General features: G+C 50.2%; 1 protein-coding gene across 9 annotated transcripts in view; it reads left to right on the top strand.

Moving 5' to 3' along the window:
- LOC144608796 (cell surface glycoprotein MUC18-like) overlaps positions 1-22222 on the top strand; it is a 159144-nt gene that overhangs the window by 79946 nt on the left and 56976 nt on the right. For 2 of the 9 annotated variants that reach the window (XM_078426899.1, XM_078426898.1), the window contains exon 1: positions 18743-18855. The exons of 6 other annotated variants lie outside the window; for them this stretch is intronic. In XM_078426899.1, coding sequence (XP_078283025.1) covers positions 18747-18855 — 109 coding nt within the window. In that variant the 5' untranslated portion in view covers positions 18743-18746. Of the gene's footprint in view, positions 1-9251; positions 9274-18742; positions 18856-22222 lie in introns of those variants that run through there. One more of the 9 variants, XM_078426902.1, reaches the window with a different exon arrangement.

Genomic DNA, 22222 nt, shown 5'->3' with positions numbered 1-22222 from the left:
GAAGCATGTGCTGGCCCTGAAGAGGGTCCAGAGGGGGTTTATGAGAACGATCCCAGGAATGAGAGAGTTAACATATGATGGGCGTATGACGGCACTGGGCCCGTCCGTACTCACTGGAGTTTAGAAAGATGAGGGGGGACCTCATTGAAACTTACCGAATTGTGAAAGGCCTGGATAGAGTGGATGTGGAGAGGATGTTTCCACTTGAGAGAATGTTTCCACTTGAGAGAGAGTCCAGGACCAGAGGTCACAGCTTCAGTATAAAAGGATGTACCTTTAGAAGGAGATGAGGAAGAATTTGTTTATTTTGTTTGTTTTTTAAGGCTGAGATAGACAAATTCATGAGTAGAATGGGTGTAAAGGGTTATGGGGAGAAAGGAAAATGGGATTAGGCAGAGATCAGCCATGATTGAATGGTGGAGTGGACTCGATGGGCCGAATGGCCTAATTCTACTCCTATAACTTGTGAACTTGTATAGCCAGAGGGTGGTGAATCTGTGGAATTCATTGGAGGTCAAAGTGCATATTTTTAAGGAAAAGATTGACATTTTCTTGATTAGTACGGGTGTCTGGGGTTTATGGGGAGAAGGCAGGAGAATGGGGTTGAGAGGGAAAGATAGATCGGCCATGATTGAATGTTGGAGTAGACTTGATGGGCCGAATGGCCTAATTCTGCTCCTGTAACTTATGAACATGACAGTCCTCGCCTCAGAGCAGATGGGGGCTGGAAGGCTGGAAGCCTGAAGAAGGGTCTCGACCTGAAACGTCACCCATTCCTCCTCTCCCGAGATGCTGCCTGACCCGCTGAGTTACTCCAGCATTTTGCGTCTACCTTCGATTTAAACCAGCATCTGCAGTTTTTTCCCGACACAGGCTGTATCACATCTCATTCACAGTGGGGTTAAACTCAGTAAATAAGTGGGATCCGTGTAAAGTAACAAGGTTCAATGGGCCAGGCAGTCCTCTTAGAGTGTCTGTGTGAATGCTGCCTGGTAATTGTCTACTGTATCGTAATGATATTATTGTGTAAATAACAGAAGGGCCATGGGAGACTGCAACATCTGACCACTGCCTTGTGATCAGCTCACTTCATTGCTTCTTTATACCGAAATTCAATGACGCAAAATTGCTTTTTTATGAAGCTTTTGGTTGTCTTTTTTGTGGGTTATTTTATAGCATTCATTGCCGATTATAATATGTCATCCAACAGTCTTGTTTGTATGGACCTTATTGTTTAGTGATAATCTTTAATTTTCCCCCATTATCTTCGCTGTCCTATTTTAACGGCTTTTGCTCGTGGTTAATAGTTCGAATGTGTCATAAACCCTCAAAATAACCGACATTATGTGTCAGGCAAGATTGCAGTGATGGTTCCTCATGGGGTGAAGATAGACACACAAAGCTGGAGTAATGTGGGCGGCACGGTGGCGCAGCGGTAGAGTTGCTGCTTTACAGCGCTCGCAGCGCTGGAGACCCGGGTTCCATCCCGACTACAGGTGCCGTCTGTACGGAGTTTGTACGTTCTCCCCGTGACCTGCGTGGGTTTTCTCCGAGATCTTCGGTTTCCTCCCACACTCCAAAGACGCACCGGTGTGTAGGTTAATTGGCTTGGTAAATGTAAAAATTGTCCCTAGTGGGTGTAGGAAAGTGTTAATGTGTGGGGATCGCTGGTCGGCGCGGACCCGGTGGGCCGAAGGGCCTGTTTCCGCGAGGTATCTCTAAACTAAACTAAACTCAGCAGGACAGGCAGCATCTATGGAGAGAAGGAACAGGTGACGTTTCGGGTCGAGACCCTTCTTCTCCCATTCCTTCTCTCCAGAGATGCTGCCTGACCCGCTGAGTTACTCCAGCTTTTTGTGACTATCTTCGGTTTAAACTAGCATCTGCAGTTCCTTCCTGCACACTCCTCATGAGACAGAACCAAACCCTCATGAGGTTGTAGCAGTTTTATCACTTAATTTGATCTGCATCTGAGTCATATCCACTTAACCTAAGCAAAAATCAATTGAAGATTTCCAGATTGAGATCAGTTGACACTCAGCTCCTCCAACTGTTAGGGGAAGAAAATTGCAGATTTCCGATAACCATTGCCTGATCAAGTGCTTTGATATCTTGTCCAAGAATCACAACTCCCTGACCATCTCTCCTACCCCCCCCTCCCCCACCCTTCGGCCCACTCTACCCACGCCGACCAACATGCCCCATCTACACTAGTCCCACCTGCCTGCGTTTGGCCCGTAACCCTCTGCAAGGCACCAACTCCACTGCTGCGCCACTTGGCCGCGCTGGTAAATGTTCTCAACTCTACCACTGTAGTTTGTGTATGTTTGTTACACCATGCTAATATTGTTGATCGTGGCACGTTGGGGCTGTGTGTCAGAATGATGCCCACATTGTAAGTAGACACAAAATGCTGGAGTAACTCAGAGGGTCAGGCAGCATCTCAGGAGAGAAGGAATGGGTGACGTTTCGGGTCCAGACCCTTCTTCAGCTTCTCCACCCCAGTCTTTCACTCCCGAGATGCTGCCTGACCCGCTGAGTTACTCCAGCATTTTGTGTCTACCTTTCGATTTAAACCAGCATCTGCAGTTATTTTCCTGCACATACCACCCACATTGTAAGAGAAGTATAAGAAAATAACTGCAGATGCTGGTACAAATCGAAGGTATTTATTCACAAAATGCTGGAGTAACTCAGCAGGTCAAGCAGCATCTCAGGAGAGAAGGAATGGGTGACACATTGTAAGTGTGGCTTTGACAGGAGTTTTGAATATTGGGTGAATGGAAGCTTTGAGGGTGTTACCTGGTGATGCTGGGGGGGCAGTGAGGGGAAACGCAGATGCAAGGCTGTGTGGAAGCCCCACTAGGGGTTTGTGCTTGTGAACAAGTTGATGCTGCCAGCTGCTGTGGGCACGTTTTGTACTGTGGCTCTTGGAGAAGGGCACTCAGTGTGCCAGCTCCTAAACGTGGAGCTGGCAGCGTTAACGGCCCTGGCACCGTGGACTGCTCTGTAGCTGCAAGATTCCTCACAATCACAGGGTACAATCCCTTTGTGTGAGCTTGCGTTATGATCCACAGAGCACTTTGATCACACCATGAAATAGCTTTGACCCGAGGCACACAAACCAACTAGATTGCAACTCCAACCCTTGGCTTCGCCTGAATTAGTTTAAGTCAGATTAGTTTAGTATAGTTGAAGTTTAGTTTAGAGATACTGCGCGGAAACAGGCCCTTCGGCCCAAAGGGTCCGCGCCGACCAGCGATTCCCCACACACTTTACCACTCGAGACCATTTTTACATTTACCAAGCCAATTAACCTACAAACCTGTACGCCTTTGGAGTGCGGGAGGAAACCGAAGATCTTGGAGAAAACCCACGCAGGTCACGGGGAGAACGTACAAACTCCGTACAGACAGCACCCGTAGTCAGGATCGAACCCGGGTCTCCGGCGCTGCATTCGCTGTAAGGCAGCAACTCTACCGCTGCGCCACCGTGACCGCCAAAGTACTTGGATTAGTCTGGGGACTAGTCATCAGTGTTATTAGGTCTGTTTGGAGACCTGCATAAATTGTAAAGTCTGATTGTCAGCATACTTAATTATAAATCTGATTTCAATGTTTATTAATGCAATAGAAACATAACACCGTAAAAAACAGAAGCTGGGGTAGGCCATTCGGTCCATCGATGCTGCTGCACCATTCAACACGTCGATCATGCAAATGCAGCACCCTATACTGTCTCGGTGTCTCTTTCACCTCTGCGCTTTTCACAGTAACTCGGTACACGTGACAATAAATTAAACTCAACTATGCTCACCAACCTAGGCCACCTTGAGCAATCCCATCTATATACTAAAATTCTCGTTTGTTTGTTTGTTTGTTCCTGAACTACAGCCAAAATGGTACACGATAGCGCAACAATGTTTGGCCCACCTTACTCACCGTCGCCCCTTTGGTGCTAATGGAAGAAGTTTCATTGAAATCGGTGTTATATTTTTAGTTATTCACATTTTAAAAGTTTAAATCTATCTACTGGGGAGGGAGGGAGGGAGGGGAGGGAGAATAAGGGAGGTTGAGGGGGCTGGAATGGGGTGATGGGGAGTGGGGTGGAAGGGGGTGGAGGGAGGGGGGGGGGAAGGGGGGAGGAGAGGGTGCTGCACCAATGCAGGAGAGGTTTGGGTCCACTTGGTCTAGTAATTTATAAATTCTTATCCTTGTTTTCAAATGCCATCATGGCCTTTCCTATTTAGATTTAGCTGTTCGCCTAAGATTTAGCTCTTAAGGGCTAACGGAATCAAGGGATGTGGGGAGAAAGCAGGAACAGGGTACTGATTTTGGATGATCAGCGATGATCATATTGAATGGCGGTGCTGGCTCGAAGGGCCGAGTGGCCTACTCCTGCACCTATTTTCGATGTTTCAATTTCAGTACGTTCCTTCGTCTGTGCAACCCTCTGAGGTGATGGCACCATTCCAATGCTCTCAACCTAAATGTAATTACTCTGTCCTTAGCTAACAAGATCCATCTCTGCTATTCCATTCCAAAAACCTCTCTCCTCTCCTGATGTGACAACAATCCCAGTTATTTCCAGAGGGCTTACATTTTTTTGCAGCTGATAGTTTAGTTTTGAGATACAGCGTGGAAACAGGCCCTTTAGCCCACCGGTCAGCGATCCCTGTACACCAGCACTATCTACACACACTAGCAACAATTTACAATTTTACCAAAAAAAAACTGCACGTCTTTGGAGTGTGGGAGGAAACCAGAGCACCCAGGGAGACCCAGGCAGGTCACGGGGAGAACGTACAAACTCCGTACTGACAGCACCCGTAGTCAGGATCGAACCTGGGTCTCTGGCACCGTGAAGCAGCAACTCTACCGCTGCACCACCGTGCCGGCCGACAAACCCCTGTTACTTGTGAACTTCTGTATTCTTCTGCAGGGCAGATGTGGGTGGTTGATTTGAAACAGAGAGGCATCTTCCTTCCTTGCCAACCAGCCTTTTGTCACCCTGCAATAAATTTTGACCTCAGGGCTGAAACCAGTCACTGTTATTTTAAGCATCTGAGAAACTTTGTCTTTTACAACTTCCTTTACATTGTAACTTTATATAAGCTTGTTATTCGGTCTTAATGCAGTTAAAACGTCGTGCACAGCGACACAATCCTTTGTGAAATTAACCATTTCAAGGATTATTGAGGGAGGCATATTTGATTCTGATCCTGATCTCATCTAAGACATACACAAAATGCCGGAGTAACCCAACGGGTCAGGCAGCATCTCTGGAGAAAATGGAGAGGCGACATTTTGGGTCAGGACCCTTCTTTCTGGAGAGGTGTTCTGACCCAAAACGTCACCTATCCATTTTCTCCAGAGATGCAGCCTAACCCGCTGGGTTACTCCGGCATTTTGTGTCTTTCTTTGGCATAAACCAACGTCTGTTGTTCTTAGTTTTAGAGATACAGCGTGGAAACAGGCCCAACGGCCCACCGAGTCCGTGCCAACCAATAATCACCCGTACTCTACCTCTATCTGCGCACTAGTGACAATTTACAGAAGCTAATTAACCTACAAACCTGCCCACCTTTGGAGTATGGGAGGAGACCGAAGCACCTGGAGAAAACCCACGTGGTCACCGGGCAAATGCACAAACTCCATACAGACAGCACCCGTGGTCAGGATCGAACCCGCGACTCTGGCGTTGCAAGGCAGCAACTCCACCACTGTGCCATTGTGCCTTGATATTAATTACATCCTGTTCTCACCTGATGTGAGAATAGGTATGGGAATGATGGCCAATGTTCCCTCAACTGCAGGGTGTTGGGATTAGCTGTCGTGGCCCAGTTGGTGCCTCGGCTAAATTCAGCTGCCTCAATAACGCAGGAACTGTGCACCAGCTGGTTATGTCATGAGAAGCTTAAATTGAATGTAACAGTAATTGCATGAAGTGAGATCACTTGCAAAATACCATGCGTACAATCATGCACCATGTACCAAAATAAACCAAGACCTGATATCACCCCCATTGGGGAGAGAAGCGCAGACCAAGTGGATATCCTGTGCATTGTATACAGGGTGTCACAGCTGCTCACGGCTATGTGGAACGTCTCCTGTGCTTTCCTTTCATGCGATGAGCCTCTTGTGCCTTTGGTCCATCTGTTTTCATATTTATTGTCCAGGATCAGCAATCCGGACATAACTTTTCCAACGTGTGGGAAGGAACTGCGGATGCTGGTTTATACCGAAGATGGACATAAAAAGGCCGGAGTTACTCAACGGATCAGCCAGCATCTCTGGGGAAAAGGAATAGGCGGCATTTCACGGGTCGGAAGAAGGGTTCCAACCCGAAACGACACATATTCCTTATCTCAGTGAATTTTCCAATGACTAGTTTGGAAAAAAGTGTGTTGTGGAACTCTTGACAAGTTGTTGGTATGTCCCAATGGAGCAGTGGGATAAGTTCATCAGTTGTTGAGTTCTAGGAGCAGAATTAGGCCATTCAGCCCATCCTGTCTGCTCCACCATGCACTCATGGCTGATCGATCTTGCCCTCTATATCCCTCAATAACTTTGACCTCTTCTCTCGGATGGGATGCCCTAGAGCTCTGTAGAATCAGGCTTATTGCAATTTACAAGGAGATTCACAAAATCACGCCATCAAACCTCCCGTCATCCCAGAGCACCAACCGCCATGAAACAAGACAAAACACCGATCCCTACATCAACTCGCTGAGTTTCAATAAACTTTGCTACCAATATTCCCCCTTTACCCTAGGATGATAAGCGAATGGAACATGTTACCATCCAACACACCCAGCTCCCGATGTTGTCATTTAGAAAGGGGATTGAGCAACTAGATCGCCTCAACTTGGTCAAAAAGGCCACTTCAAAATTTAATCACGACTCTACTCACTCCGACCTGCGCGAGATAACCACATGAGGTGTTTGCACAGTAATCAACCAGACCTTGATCAGCAAATTGGAGTATGGAATGCTTTTGTCTCGTGTATATTTGAGCTAGTTAGGTCTGTGATAATTCCTCTATGCGTGTGCGTTCTACTAGACAGTGGTTAGGCCTGTTTTCATTTTGCTTCTAAAGTCTGGATGAGCGGAGAATTTAGTCCATTGAAACTCCAAAGATGAGTATCAAATTGAGGGGAAGACGCAAAGTGCTGGAGTGACTCAGTGGGTCAGGCAGCATCTCTGGAGAACGTGGACAGGTGAAGTTTCAAGTCAGGACCCTTCTTCAGAATCAAATTGGGGGAATCAACTTGCAGGAAATTGGTTATTCCATAGACAAAAAATGGAGCAGTTTGGAAAAAACATTCTCCTTTGGCATTTGCTGCTTTGGAAGAAAAAACATGAGCCCACTCTGTTTCTTGGGACTAAAGCGAAAGAGAATTTTTAAATTAAAATTATTCTGTGATAAGATGTATTTTATCTTTCATTGTCCTTTCAGTATTAGGGAAATAACTGCAGATGCTGGTACAAATCGAAGGTGTCACAAAATGCTGGAGTAACTCAGCGGGTCAGGCAGCATCTCAGGAGAGAAGGAATGGGTGATGTTTCGGGTTGAGACCCTTCTTCGGACTGATGTCAGGGGAGGGGGCGGAACCCGCGTTCCATCCTGACCTGTCTGAGTGCTGTTTGCACGTTCTCCCCGTGACCGCGTGGATTTCCACCGGCTGCTCCAGTTTTCTCCCACATCCCAAAGCCGTGCGGGTTTGTAGGATAATTGGCTCTCTGTGAGACTGCCCTTAGTGTGAAGGGAGTGGACGGGAAAGTGGGATGACAGGTGATCGATGGTCAATGTGGACTCAGTGGGCCGAAGGGCTTTGTACTTCTAAACCAAACTAAACTGAAAATGCATTTATATGATGCCTGACCAACCCAGAATATCCCAACCGACTACATACTGAATGAATAATAATAATAATAATAATAATGCATTACATTTGTATAGCGCTTTTCTAAAAACTCAAAGATGCTTTACAGGGTTTACTAAAACATAGAGAGAAAAAAAATAAGTAAGTAAACGAACAGAAAAGGAAAAATAAGGTGAGGTGACGGTCAGTGGTTGAAGGCGGTGTTGAACAGGTGAGACTTCAGTGATGTTTTGAATGTGGTGAGTGAGGAGGAGTCTCTGATGGTCTGAGGTAGTGAGTTCCAGAGGGTGGGAGCAGCGATGGAGAAAGCCCTGTCCCCCCAGGATCTGAGTTTGGTCCGGATGGGGGGGGACAGGAGGTTAGCAGCAGCAGAGCGGAGGGTACGGGTGGGAGTGTGCCTGTGGAGGAGGTCGGTCAGGTAGGATGGGGCCAGGTTATGGAGGGCTTTGTAGGTCATGAGGAGGATTTTGTACTGGATTCTCTGGGGGATGGGGAGCCAGTGGAGCTTGTAAAGGACAGGGGTGATATGAATGATCTTCCAATGGTATTTGTTTCTGCTTCATGTGTACCCACACATGGTCCATTTGCTCACATCAAAATCCCACCAGCAGCAAGCAAGTGCCCAGAAATTCCCTTTGTGGAAGGATGGTATTTGTCCCAAGCACCAGCTGTTTGCCAACCTTCCAGCTTGGATCGGAGTTCATCAGGAACATTACATGCCTGAGCACATTACCTCAGTGCTATTTATTGCCAGCCTATATTAAGTGCCTACATCCTAAATTTAGTTTAGAGATACAGCACGGAAACAGGCCCTTCGGCCCACCGAGCCCGCACTGACCAGCGATCCCCGCACATTAACATTAAACTAGGCACACTAGGGACAATTTACAATTACAACACGCCAGTCATGCTACAAACCTGCAGGTCTTTGGAGTGTGGGAGGAAGCCGGAGATTCTGGAGAAAACCCGTGCAGGTCAGAAGGAGAACGCACAAACTCCGTACAGACAGCACTCATAGTCAGGATTGAACCCGGGCCTCCGGCGTTGTGAGGCAGCAACTCTACCGCCGCGCCCCCCATGGAGTGGGACTTGATGCACAGTGTTTTAAACTTCTACCATGGAATCAAGTGAGCCCGTACTACCTGAATGGAAAATTAGTTTGGATTTAATCTCTGACAGTCTGTGAAGTTTGCAGAGTTTTGGCAGTGAACAAGAAATAACATTTTCATGTCTAATTGAAGCCACATGTTGATATTTTTGCTTTGATGCAGGTTTAGCTATTTGTGTACAGGTCCAGAATCTTTTACTGTGTATTTGGCTTTCTTGCAGATGACAGATGTGGATGCAGAAACTACAGCGGGAAGGGGCAGAATTGAGGTCGATGAGGGGTAGGGTTGCCAACTGCCCCGTACTAGCCCGTATTTTGGGCTAAATTGGTTTGTCCCGTACGGGACCGCCCTTGTCCCGTATTAGTAGGGTTGCCAACTTCCTCACTCCCAAATAAGGGACAAAGGGTGACGTCACCGCCCCGCGCCCCACGTGACCTCGCCCAGCCAGCGGCCACGTGCTCCCGCTCCACCAATGGCGGCCGCCTGGGTGACGGCTGGGTGACGTCTAATGGGGCGCGGGGCGGTGACGCCACCTTGTCCCGTATTTAAGAGTGAGGAAGTTGGCAACCCTAATGAGGAGTCTAATGGTTTTGAGGTCCCTGGAAGTTCACCCAGTGAGTTGTGAATCTGTGGGATTCTCTGCCACAGAAGGCAGTGGAGGCCGATTCACTGGATGTTTTCAAGGGAGAGTTAGATTTAGCTCTTGGGGCTAACGGATTCAAGGGATATGGGGAGAAAGCAGGAACGGGGTACTGATTCTGGATGATCAGCCATGATCATACTGAATGGCGGTGCTGGCTCGAAGGGCCGAATGGCCTACTCCCGCACCTACTTTCTATGTTTCTGTGGAAGGAGAAATGGAAAAGGTGTTGACTCGATTAAAAAATATCGAGATGCAAGGTGAGAAAATATATGCAGCATGTGTGTACTTTAGGGGGATCAAGGAGAGGAAATACAATTCTTAAATGGTAGAGAGGTGTTATGACTTAGTTGTGCTTTTTTTAATAAGGTGTAAAAGAGACTGAGGTGTTAGATTCCTGGGCCTAATCCCACTCTTTTAACAGAGAACATGCATGAGTTCAGATTTCTTGCCTCAGCAAGGATGTAACAATGTACGAGCCATATGTTGATCTTTTATAGACACAAAAAGCTGGAGTAACTCAGCGGGACAGGCAGCATCTCTGGAGAGAAGGAATGGGTGACGTTTCGGGTTGAGACCCTTCTTCAGGTTTTTTTTCAGATCTTTTACTTTAGTTTAGAGATACAGCGCGGAAATAGGCCCTTCCGCCCACCGAGACCGTGCCAATCAGTGATCCCGGTACACTATGCTATTCCACACACTTGGGACAATTTACAATCTTTACCGAACATCTCAGGAGAGAGAAACAGAGTTCATGATTCAATGACCATCCATTGGAACTGATGTGATGAAATTAGATTTTAGATTTAGAGATACAGCGCGGATACAGGCCCTTCGGCCCACCGAGTCCGCGCCGCCCAGCGATCCCCGCACATTAACACTATCCTACACACACTAGGGACAATTTTTACATTTACCCAGTCAATTAACCTACGTACCTGTACGTCTTTGGACTGTGGGAGGAAACCGAAGATCTCGGAGAAAACCCACGCAGGTCACGGGGAGAACGTACAAATTCCATACAGACGGCGCCCGTAGTCAGGATCGAACCTCAGTCTCCGGCGCTGCATTCGTTGTATGGCAGCAACTCTACCGCTGCGCCACTGTGCCGTCACCTGAATGGTCACCTGAATCAATAATCCTGCTTTTCTTAGGACAAAGTCTAAGTATTTCCAGCACTTTCTGTTTTTACTTAAGACTTTAATCGGCGGCACGGTGGCACAGCGGTATAGTTGTGCTGCCTCACAGCGCCAGAGACCCAGGTTCGATCCTGACTGTGGGTGCTGTCTGTATGGAGTTTGTACCTTTTCCCCGTGATCGCTTGTGTTTTTCTGGGTGCTTCTGTTTCATTCTACATTCCCAAGATGTGTAGGTTTGTAGGTTAATTGGCTCCCGTAAGTTGTCCCCAGTGTGTAGGATCGAACTAGTGTGCGTGCTGGTAATCGCTGGTCGGCACGGACTCCCTGAGCTGAAGGACCTGTTTCCGTGCTGCATCTCGAAACCAAAAAGGAACATTATGGTCTGTTCAATTGAAAAGATTTGCAGTTATATAGCACCTCTCACCACTATTTTGGGATGTCCCGTATCGTTTTATAGGAAATCAAGTAGCTTTGAAGTCCAATCACTGTTTTAATACAGGAGTCAGGGAGACCAGTTTATGTATCATGTTCTTCCAACAGCACTGTGAGAATGGTCAGACAATCTGTCACAGGGAATTATCCAGGGATAAATATTGATCAGGACCCTGGGAAACTTGCATGTTCGTCTTTGAAATAGTACCGCAGAATTTGTTAGACCTTTTTAGAAGCAAATGTTTAGCCCCAGTTTAGTTTAGAACTAAGGACAATGCAGCCCAGGAATAGACCCTGCATGCCACAATATGCTGAAGACTAACCTTCTCTGCCTGCATATAATCCCTATCTAAGGGTTGCCAACTTCCTCACTCCCGAATACGGGACAAAGGGTGACGTCACCGCCCCGCGCGACCTCACCCAGCCAGCGGCCACGTGCTCCCGCTCCACCAACGGCGGCCGCCATTGGTGGAGCGGGAGCACGTGGCCGCTGGCTGGGTGAGGTCACGCGGGGGGCGCGGGGCGGTGACGTCACCCTCTGTCCCGTACTTTGGAGTGAGATAGTTGGCAACCCCTAAATATAAGCAAAACTAATCATGTCATGTTTCCCATGGTGAAAACACCCTAATAATTCCTTGGCCTCCAGAATGCTGCGTAACTTGACGCTGATCCAGATTATTTATTTGATTCAGCAACCGCAGTTCAAATAATCCACTCTGGTGAATGAGCTCCTTAGAAGAAAAAATTGCTGCAGGTGACCTCCTGTTTGTTGACCTGTTCCTGGGCTCAGGACGAGAGGCTATGGATGTAAATGTTGATGTTTTTTTTTGCATTTACTACCGGATTTTTGTTAAGAGTTTCTTGCAACATTCAGTGAAACTTCAATCCCAATCGTTCTGAAATGCAACCAATCCTCAACACACACCCACCCTCCCCACTCACCTGTATCCACCTATCGCTTGCCAGGCTTTATCCTACCCCCACCTTTCTTCCCCCCCCCCCCCCACCTCCCCCACCACAATCATCCTGAAGAAGTCCCAACCCAAAACGTCACCTCTCCATGTTCTCCCAGGATGTTGCCCGACCCGCTGAGTCACTCCAGCACTTTGTGCCTCATTCAGAAATCGTAATGCTCTGCAAATGATTGTGGGTTTAAATAGATTTACTAGACCTACTGGTGTGGGTTTAAATGGATTTTCGGCTGCATTCAGTGCTATACCGACATGTTGGTGTCACGGTAGAGTTGCTTCCATGCAGAGACCCGGGTTCGATCCTGACATTGGGTGCTGTCTATTCGGAGCTTGTACATTCTTCCAGTGACCTTTTGAGGAAGGATATTCTTGCTATTGAGGGCGTGCAGCGTAGGTTTACTAGGTTAATTCCCGGAATGGCGGGACTGTCATATGTTGAAAGACTGGAGCGACTAGGCTTGTATACACTGGAATTTAGAAGGATGAGAGATCTTATTGAAACTTATAAGATTATTAAGGGGTTGGACACGTTCAACAGTTCAACAGAGCTTTATTTGTCATTCGGTACCAAGGTACCGAACGAAACTACATAGCAGTCACACACAAAAAAGAACACAAGACACATGACCCCAACACAAACGTCCATCACAGTGACTCCAAACACCCCTTCACTGTGATGGAGGCAACAAAACTTCCACTCTCTTCCCCACCCCACGGACAGACAGCTCGTCCCCGACCGACCCGCACAGTCCCCGCAAGGGGATGGAAGTCCCCGCGGCCGAGTCGCACCGGGCGCTGAGACATCTCGCGGCCGAACCGGGCGATGGAAGGCCCCGCGACCGAGCCGTGCGCAGCTAAATCCCGCGGCCGAGCCGCACCGGGCGATGTTAGGCCCCGCGGCCGAGCCGCACCGGGCGATGGAAGGCCCCGCGGCCAAGCCGCACCGGGCGATGTTAAGTCCAGCGGCCGAGCCGCACCAGCGATGAAAAGTCCCGCGGCCGAGCCGCGCCGGGCGATGTTAGGCCCCGCGGCCAAGCCGCACCGGGTGATGTTAAGTCCAGCAGCCGAGCCGCACCAGCGATGAAAAGTCCCGCGGCCGAGCCGCGCTGGGCGATGTTAGGCCCCGCGGCCGAGACGCACCGGGCACTGTTAAGTCCAGCGGCCGAGCCGCACCGGGCGATGTTAGGCCCCGCGGCCGAGCCACACCGGTCGATGGAAGGCCCCGCGGCCTGGGCACTGTTGAATCCAGCGGCCGAGCCGCACCAGCGATGTTAGGCCCCGCGGCCGAGCCGCACCGGGCACTGTTAAGTCCAGCGGCCGAGCCGCACCAGCGATGTTAGGCCCCGCGGCCGAGCCACACCGGGCGATGGAAGGCCCCGCGGCCAAGCCGCACCCCGCGCCGTGAGGAAGAGACCTAAAAGAGAAAGGTTTGCCCCACCCACACCACCCACCCCCCCCACCCACACCACCACCCCCCCCACACATACACAACCAAAAAAAAAAAAAAAACATCCCAACACCGACACACAACAAAAAAAAAAGGAAAAAAGACGAACAGACTGCTAGCGAGTCGCAGCCGTTAGGCGCCGCCACTTCCGTTAAAGGCAGGAAACATGTTCCCAATGTTGGGGGAGTCCAGAACAAGGGGCCACAGTTTAAGAATAAGGGGTAGGCCATTGAGAACGGATACGAGGAAAAACTTTTTCAGTCAGAGTTGTGAATCTGTGGAATTCTCTGCCTCAGAAGGCAGTGAAGGCCAATTCTCTGAATGCATTCAAGAGCGAGATAGATAGAGCTCTTAAGGATAGCGGAGTCAGGGGGTATGGGGAGAAGGCGGGAACGGGGTACTGATTGAGAATGATCAGCCATGATCACATTGAATGGCGGTCCTGGCTCGAAGGGCCGAATGGCCTCCTCCTGCACCTATTGTCTATTGACCGCGTGGGTTTTCTCCGGGTGCTCTGGTTTCCTCCCACATTCCAAAGATGTACAGGTTTGTAGGTTAATTGGCTTTGGTAAGAATCGTAAATTATCCCTAGTGTGTAGCATAATGCTAGTGGGTGTGGACTCGGTGGACTGAAGGTTCTGTTTCCACACTGTATCTCTAAAGAAACTAAAAATGCCTTGGTGCAATGATATAAAGTTTTTTGTGAGACCACACCTACACCACAGCGAGCCGTTTTGAGCACCACACCCAAGAGACACATGGCAGTGAATATATTAGGTTGATTCCTGGAATGAGAGGGGTGTTTAGTTTAATTTAGTTTAGAGATACAGCGTGGAAATAGGCTCTCTGCGCCGACTAGCAATCCCCGCACACTAACACTATTCAACACACACTCAGGACAATTTACAATTTTACCAGGCCAATTAACCTACAAACCTGTTCGTCTTTGGAGTGTGGGAGGAAACCGGAGATTCCGGAGAAAATCCACGCAGGTCACAGGGAGAACGTACAAACTCCGCACAGATGGCGCCCGTTGTCAGGATCGCACCCGGGTCCCTGGCGCTGTAAGGCAGCAACTCCACCGCTGCACCACCGTGCCGCCCCCTGTCTTATTGATAAGGTGTGTCCGCGCGTCTTGGCCATGCTGAGGAGTCCTGGGGCTGTTGGGCAAGTGTTAACTGGGCAACTATCTGGCCGAGCAGCCTGATGGGGCTGCACAAGTGGCAGGTGTTGGCCACACGGACCACCTTGTGTGCCAGATGTCATGTATCATGGAGACACCTCATTATTTCTTTTCCCTGAAAGAAATATCCTTTCCTCGAACTCTGAACCGTGACTGACGAGCGCATTACACCCACAGCTGGCCCCGCTCATCAGGTCAATGGCACATTTAATAGAGTTTTCATTAAATGATTCCCACACATAGCCAGAGTGACAGCCTGCAGTTAGATGTCTGGCGACTGGTACTGAGAGAAAACGGGAGTCGGCATTCCTCTCTGGAACAAGAAACTATAAACTAAACTAAACTTTAAAAAAACTAAACGAAAAAAAATCCACAGAAATAGCTCAAAATTAGCTTTGCTATTAAAATTGTACATCCAGTATGTATTAGCTGGTCAGTTCCCTTCTCAACTCCACACTGCACCAGTTAACCACACACCACCCACCCAACCAAATAGACCACGCCAGTTGTCAATGGTGTTTGCCCTCGTAGACTGTCATAGATGGACCCGGCACAGAAACAGGGTCTTCAGCCCAACTCATCCATGTCGACAACGATGCCCATCTAAGTCAGTCCCATGTGGTCCACATCCTCATGTGTTTATTAAATTACCAACAGCATCATTCCAACTTGTATTCAACCCGACCATGTATTTTTTCATTCCTTCAGTTTAGCACCACCCCTCCCTGCTCCATTTGCACAGTTCAACCTCGCTCTTTAAGACCCTCCGACTTAATTTCCACGCCGTCATTACAACAAACTACCCTGACCCAAGTCAAGACAAACCGTAGGAAAAAAAACCTGCAGATGCTGGTTTAAATCGAAGGTAGACATAAAATGCTGGAGTAACTCAGCGGGTCAGGCAGCATCTCTGGAGAGAAGGAATGGGTGACGTTTCGGGTCGAGGCCCTATCTCAGACTGATGTCAGGGGAGGGGGCTTCCATATCCCTCCAAACCTTTCCTATCCACATGTTTCTTAAATGTTGAGATAGTACCTGCCTTAACTACCACTCCTAGCAGCCCGTTCCATACACCCCTTCCCCTTGTGGAAAAACGTTGCCACTCGGGTTCATCTTTAAAAAAGGCTAAACTCTTACGGCAATAGAAATATCTGAATCCACTTACATTTTAAATCAGCTGCAATTTTAGGGAGGAAATCCTGACTGCTGAAATGTGGAATTCTGTATCTTGTAAAAGTTCTCCAAGTGATCAAGTGTAATTCTAGCTAGATTTCCGAAATCTACGCTTGCAAATAGAACTGTAAAGAAAAACCTTCAAGGGACTGAACATAGTGAAGACATTTAAGGGTTGGCAAGATTGTGGGAAAATAATTTTTATTGAACTAGGCTGCCAACAACAATGAGGGGGCAGTTCCAGAGGGATGATTCCAAGTGGTACTGGGTCCCCAGGTCTCTGCAACCACGATAGGGGTTATTGTCCTTCAGCCGATGCTCCAGGTTATCACACTGATGCAAAACCACTTAATGCAGGCTCATGTATGGCTGCTCATGCTCCTTTTGAAAGACATTACAAAACGTTAACGCATTTGTGTTATGGGGCAGCATTGTGGCGCAGCGGTAGAGTCACACCCTCCTGACTGTGTGCGCTGTTTGTACGGAGTTCGCACGTTCTCTCCGTGACCCGCGTGGTGTTTTACCCGGGTGCTCCGGTTTCCTCCCACATTCCAACGAAGTGCAGGAGAAAACCCAGAGGGGTCAGAGTGAGAACGTACAAACTCCATACAGGCAACACCCGATGTCGGGATTGAACCCGGGTCTCTGGCACTGTGAGGCAGCAACTCTACCGCTGCGCCACCATGCCGCTCGGATTTGGTGATGGAGTTCTATGATTTCCCTCTGCATCCTGAGCATATCCAAACCTGTTGGAGGCAATCTGCTCCTCTGCCACTCAATGGGATGACTGGAATTGTCATGGGGGCCAGCCTTTAAGTACTGTGCCAGGAACATGCTGGAGATGGGAAGCAATATTGGGTCAAGCCACTATATTCAACCACTATATTCAAGCCACTATATTCAACGGTAGACACAAAAAGCTGGAGTAACTCAGCGGGACAGGCAGCATCTCTGGACAGAAGGAATGGGTGACGTTTCGGGCCGAGATCCTTCTTCAGACTGGAGCAGGAGTCTCGACCCGAAACGTCACCCATTCCTTCACTTCAGAGAGGCTGCCTGACCCGCTGAGTTACTCCAGCATTTTGTGTCGACCTTCGATCTAAACCAGCATCTGCAGTTTTTTTTCCTACACATGTGATACAGTTGGTAGCTCAGGCCCACAAGGTCGACTCCACCAGCTACAACAGGGGTGTCAAACTCATTTTCACCCCAGGCCACATCAGCATTATGGTTGCCCTCAAAGGGCCGGTTGTAACTGCCCCCCCCTTTTCCCCCACTCTCTCCTCTCCCCCCCCCCCACCCCCCACATTCTCTCCTCCCCCAGCCCCACACTCTCCTCCATCCCTCCTCACCCACCCCCGCCTCCCCCACTCTCTCCTCCCCTCTCCCACCCCTACCCTCTCCTCCACCCACCCGCCCCACCTGCATTCTCACCGTCCCCCTTCCCCCCACTCTCCCCCTACCCCCCACCACCACCCCCCTTCCCCCCACCACCACCCCCCTTCCCCCCACACTTCCTCTCTCCTCCCTCACCCTCCTTTCACTCTCGCTGTCCCCTTCCCCCTCTCCCACCTTTTCCTCCCTCTCCCCTCTTCTCTGACCCCCACTGTCCCCCTTCCCCCCTCCTCCACTCTCTCAATCCCCCACCACCCCCTCCCCTGCTGTCCCCTTCCCCCCACCCCTCCTCCTCCCCACTCGCACTCTGCCGTCCTCCCCAGTCCCACTCTCCCTCCCACCCCTTTCCCCACCATCCCCCTTTCCCCCACTCTCTCCTCCTCCCACCCCCTCATTCTCTCCTCCCCAGCCCCACTCTCACCCACCCCCCCCCCTTTCCACCACTCTCTCCTCCCCCAGCCCCACTCTCTCTCCCACTCCTCTCCTCCCCCACCCTCACCCCCCTCCTACTCCCACCCTCCCCTCCACACTCACCCCACCCCCATTCTCACTGCCCCTCCCCACCCCCACTGTCACCTCTTCCCCCCACCCCCCACCCCCACTCTCTCTTCCCCCAACCCTGCTGTCCCCCTCCCCAGTCCCACACTCCCCCTACTCTCTCCTCACCCACCCTCGCTCCCCCCCCTTTCCCCCACTCTCCTCCCCCCCACCCCCCCCATTCTCTCCTCCCCCATTCTCTCCTCCCCCCCACCCCCCCCATTCTCTCCTCCCCCCCACCCTCTCCTCCCCCCCACCCCCCCATTCTCACCTCCCCCCCACCCCCCCATTCTCTCCTCCCCCCACCCCCCCATTCTCTCCTCCCCCCACCCCCCCATTCTCTCCTCCCCCCACCCTCACCCCCCTCCTCCCACTCGGCCCCCACGTCCACTCCCCTCCGTGGAGCCGTTGGCGGAGAAAGGCACTTACCGAGCGTGCGGGGAGGAGGAGGAGGGAGATCCAGACTACTCGAGGCAGAGAGGGGCGCGCGGGAGAGAGGGGCGCGCGGGGGAAAGGGGCGCGCGGGAGAGAGGGGCGCGGGGGAAAGAGGGGCGCGCGGGAGAGAGGGGCGCGCGGGAGAGAGGGGCGCGCGGGAGAGAGGGGCGCGCGGGAGAGAGGGGCGCGGGGGAAAGGGGCGCGCGGGAGAGAGGGGCGCGCGGGGGGGAAAGGGGCGCGCGCGGGAGAGAGGGGCGCGGGGGAAAGAGGGGCGCGGGGGAAAGAGGCGCGCGGGAGAGAGGGGCGCGCGGGGGAAAGGGGCGCGCGCGGGAGAGAGGGGCGCGCGCGGGAGAGAGGGGCGCGGGGGAAAGAGGCGCGCGGGGAGAGAGGCGCGCACAAGATGGCGGAGCATGAGGAGGCCGCCATCTCTCTGAAGTCGCGACGGGGCCGTCGGTGGAAGCGGCCCTCGTCGACGCCGCCATCGGTGGAAGCGGCCGTTGAAGGAGGAGGTGAAGAAGCTCCCCGCTGCGCTGCGGCTTGTGTGCGGTAACGGTGCTGGGCCCGGGCGGGAGGGGGGACTCGAGGACGCCGTGGCGTGGGTTGAAGGGACGGATGAGAGGACCATCAGTCCGACCATCTCCCTCCTGCTCGGGAGTGCCCCCCGGGTGTGGGAGAGTGAGGGGAGTGAGGGCGGTGATTGCGGGCGGGCGGCTCCGCTAACGGCGTCCATCTTGTTTGTGCGAGTGAGGAGAGGCCTTTAAAAAAAATGTGTTTAGAAATGAAACTTTTAAAGTTTAAAATGTCTGTAACTTAAAAGATATTCGACCAATGACAATTAAGCTCTCACCGGCCACATAAAATGGCGTGGCGGGCCGGATTCGGCCCGCGGGCCTTGAGTTTGACACATGTGAGCTACAACATCAAAGCAGCCAGGCGTGAAAGTAAAGTTGTCCAAATAGATTACAAATTACAGATGAAGAAGCTGGATCCATTAACATTGTAGTTGGCACGCTTGTTCCAGTTCTCCTTCTCCTCACGCACGCACCTGTCACCTGTCTCCCGAGATTCTCCAGCAATAAGGTTAGAGCTGTGATTCTACCCAGATTTTAGATAGTTGTTGCTATGGAGGCAGACATAATATCTTTCAAGTGCAGTATTTATTGGAGGCAGGTGTGTGCAGAGGCAGATCTTAAACCCCCTGGTGTTTAGGATTTGAAAGAGTTTCAGCATTTGAGAACAGCCCCAGGAGTTGTAGTGTAAAGTTATACAGGACAGCGCAGTCTGACAAGGGCATCAATCACCGTGGCTGTGTGAGCCACAGTCGTACTTTTATAACTGCGGGGTACATTAGCCATTAATATTTACGGCAAGTGACTTGCAGCTGTCGGTGAATTAATTGGCTTAAATATTCCACTAATAGTTATGTGCTGAAAAACATATTTGCCAGCCAGCCATTGTGATGCCTCGTTGATAACAGCAGCTCACTGCAACACCTTTCACAGTAAGAAGGTAAAAAAAGATATGGGATAAAGCGGGAATGGGGTGCTGATTTTAGATGATCAGTCATGATCATATTGAATGGCGGCGCTGGCTCAAAGGGCCGAATGGCCTACTCGTGCACCTTTTTTCTATGTTTCTCTATATTTCAGCATTTAAATAAATGTGTGCTCTACAAATATCTGCTGCAAGGATCTTAATTCTCATTCAGCCGTTACCTCCGTGCGTACTTAAGTAACATTAGCTCCCAGCCCAATAAAGCCTCAATTTAAAAAAATTAATTCTTATTTTGGAAGCCTCCATGATGTTGACCTTCCTTATTTCCTCGTGCTAGATAATAGACAATAGGTGCAGGAGGAGGCCATTCAGCCCTTCGAGCCAGCACTGCCATTCAATGTGATCATGGCCGATCATTCTCAATCAGTACCCCGTTCCTGCCTTCTCCCCATACCCCCTGACTCCGCTATCCTTAAGAGCTCTATCTAGCTCTCTCTTGAATGCATTCAGAGAATTGGCCTCCACTGCCTTCTGAGGCAGAGAATTCCACAGATTCACAACTCTCTGATTGAAAAAGTTATTCCTCATCTCAGTTCTAAATGGCCTACCCCTTATTCTTAAACTGTGGCCCCTTATTCTGGACTCCCCCAACATTGGGAACATGTTTCCTGCCGTGTTCAACCCCTTAATAATCTTATACGTTTCGATAAGAACTCCTCTCATCCTTCTAAATTCCAGTGTATTCCATTGCTCTGCCATGCTCAGAGATCCCTGCCCTCCTCCAGTTCAGTTCTCCAACGTACCCCCGATTTTAATGCTGCCCTCAGTAGTCTGGGTGCTAAGGGCATGCAGTTAGACCCACGTTGCCACCTGTGCTCATCGCTGTCCAATCCTTTCCCACCTGCCTGTCCCCTAACTGGTGGGCAACAGAGGAAAGCTCAATGCCAGAGAACCCCCTCTCAGCACTGACTAACCTTGGACTAAATCTCACCCCTGACCCTTGTGTTCATAAATTCATAAGGTCTTAAGTTGTCGGAGCAGAATTAGGCCGTTCGGCCCATCAAGTCTACTACGCCATTCAATCTTGGCTGTCCTGTCTTTCCCCCTCAACCCCATTCTCCTGCCTTCTCCCCATAACCCCTGACACCCGTACTAATCAAGAACCTATCAATCTCTACCGTAGAAATATCCATTGACTTGGGCTTCACAGCCGTCTGAGGCAATGAATTCCACAGATTCACCACCCTCCTCATCTTTCTGAAGGTCTGTCCTTTTATTCGGGGCTGTGACCTCTGGTCCTAGATTCTCTCACTAGTGGAAACATCCTCTCCACATCCACTCTATCCAGGCCTTTCACTGGTCAGTAAGTTTCAATCAGGTCCGTCCCCCCCCCCCATCCGTCTAAACTCCACCGAGTACAGGCCCAGTGCCGTCAAACACTCATCATATGTTAACGCAATCATCCTCAGGATCATCCTTGTAAACCTCCTCTGGGCCCTTTAGTCAGAGGGTGGTGAATCTGTGGGATTGATTAGTACGGGTGTCAGCGGTTATGGGGAGAAGGCAGGAGAATGGGGTTAGGTGAGAGTGATAGATCAGCCATGATTGAATGGCGGAGTAGACTTGATGGGCCGAATGGCCTAATTCTACTCCTATCACTTCTGACCTTTTGACCCTCTCCAGGCCTTCCTCAGATACAAGGTCCAAAACTGCTCACAATAGAAACATAAAAACATAGAAAATAGGTGCAGGAGTAGGCCATTCGGCCCTTCGAGCCTGCACCGCCATTCAATATGATCATGGCTGATCATCCAGCTCAGTAACCTGTACCAGCCTTCTCTCCATACCCCCTGATCCCTTTAGCCGCAAGGGCCACATCTAACTCCCTCTTAAATATAGCCAATGAACTGGCCTCAACTACCTTCTGTGGCAGGGAATTCCACAGACTCACCACTCTCTGTGTGAAGAAATGTTTTCTCATCTCGGTCCTAAAAGACTTCCCCCTTATCCTTAAGCTGTGACCCCTGGTTCTGGACTTCCCCAACATCGGGAACAATCTTCCTGCATCTAGCCTCTCCAACCCCTTAAGAATTTTATATGTTTCTATCAGATCCCCCCTCAGTCTTCTAAATTCCAGCGAGTATAAGCCCAGTCTATCCAGTCTTATGAAAGTCCTGCCATCCCAGGGATCAATCTGGTGAACCTTCTCTGTACTCCCTCTAAGGCTAGAATGTCTTTCCTCAGATTAGGAGACCAAAACTGCACGCAATACTCCAGGTGCGGTCTCACCAAGGCCCTGTACAACTGCAGCAGAACCTCCCTGCTCCTATACACAAATCCTCTTGCTATGAATGCTAACATACCATTCGCCCTCTTCACTGC

This window comes from Rhinoraja longicauda, chromosome 32 (assembly GCF_053455715.1).
Source record: "Rhinoraja longicauda isolate Sanriku21f chromosome 32, sRhiLon1.1, whole genome shotgun sequence".
Classification (NCBI taxonomy): Eukaryota; Metazoa; Chordata; class Chondrichthyes; order Rajiformes; family Arhynchobatidae; genus Rhinoraja; species Rhinoraja longicauda.
The sequence above is the reverse complement of the archived record's forward strand: the minus strand, read 5'-3'. Positions and strand labels throughout refer to the sequence as shown.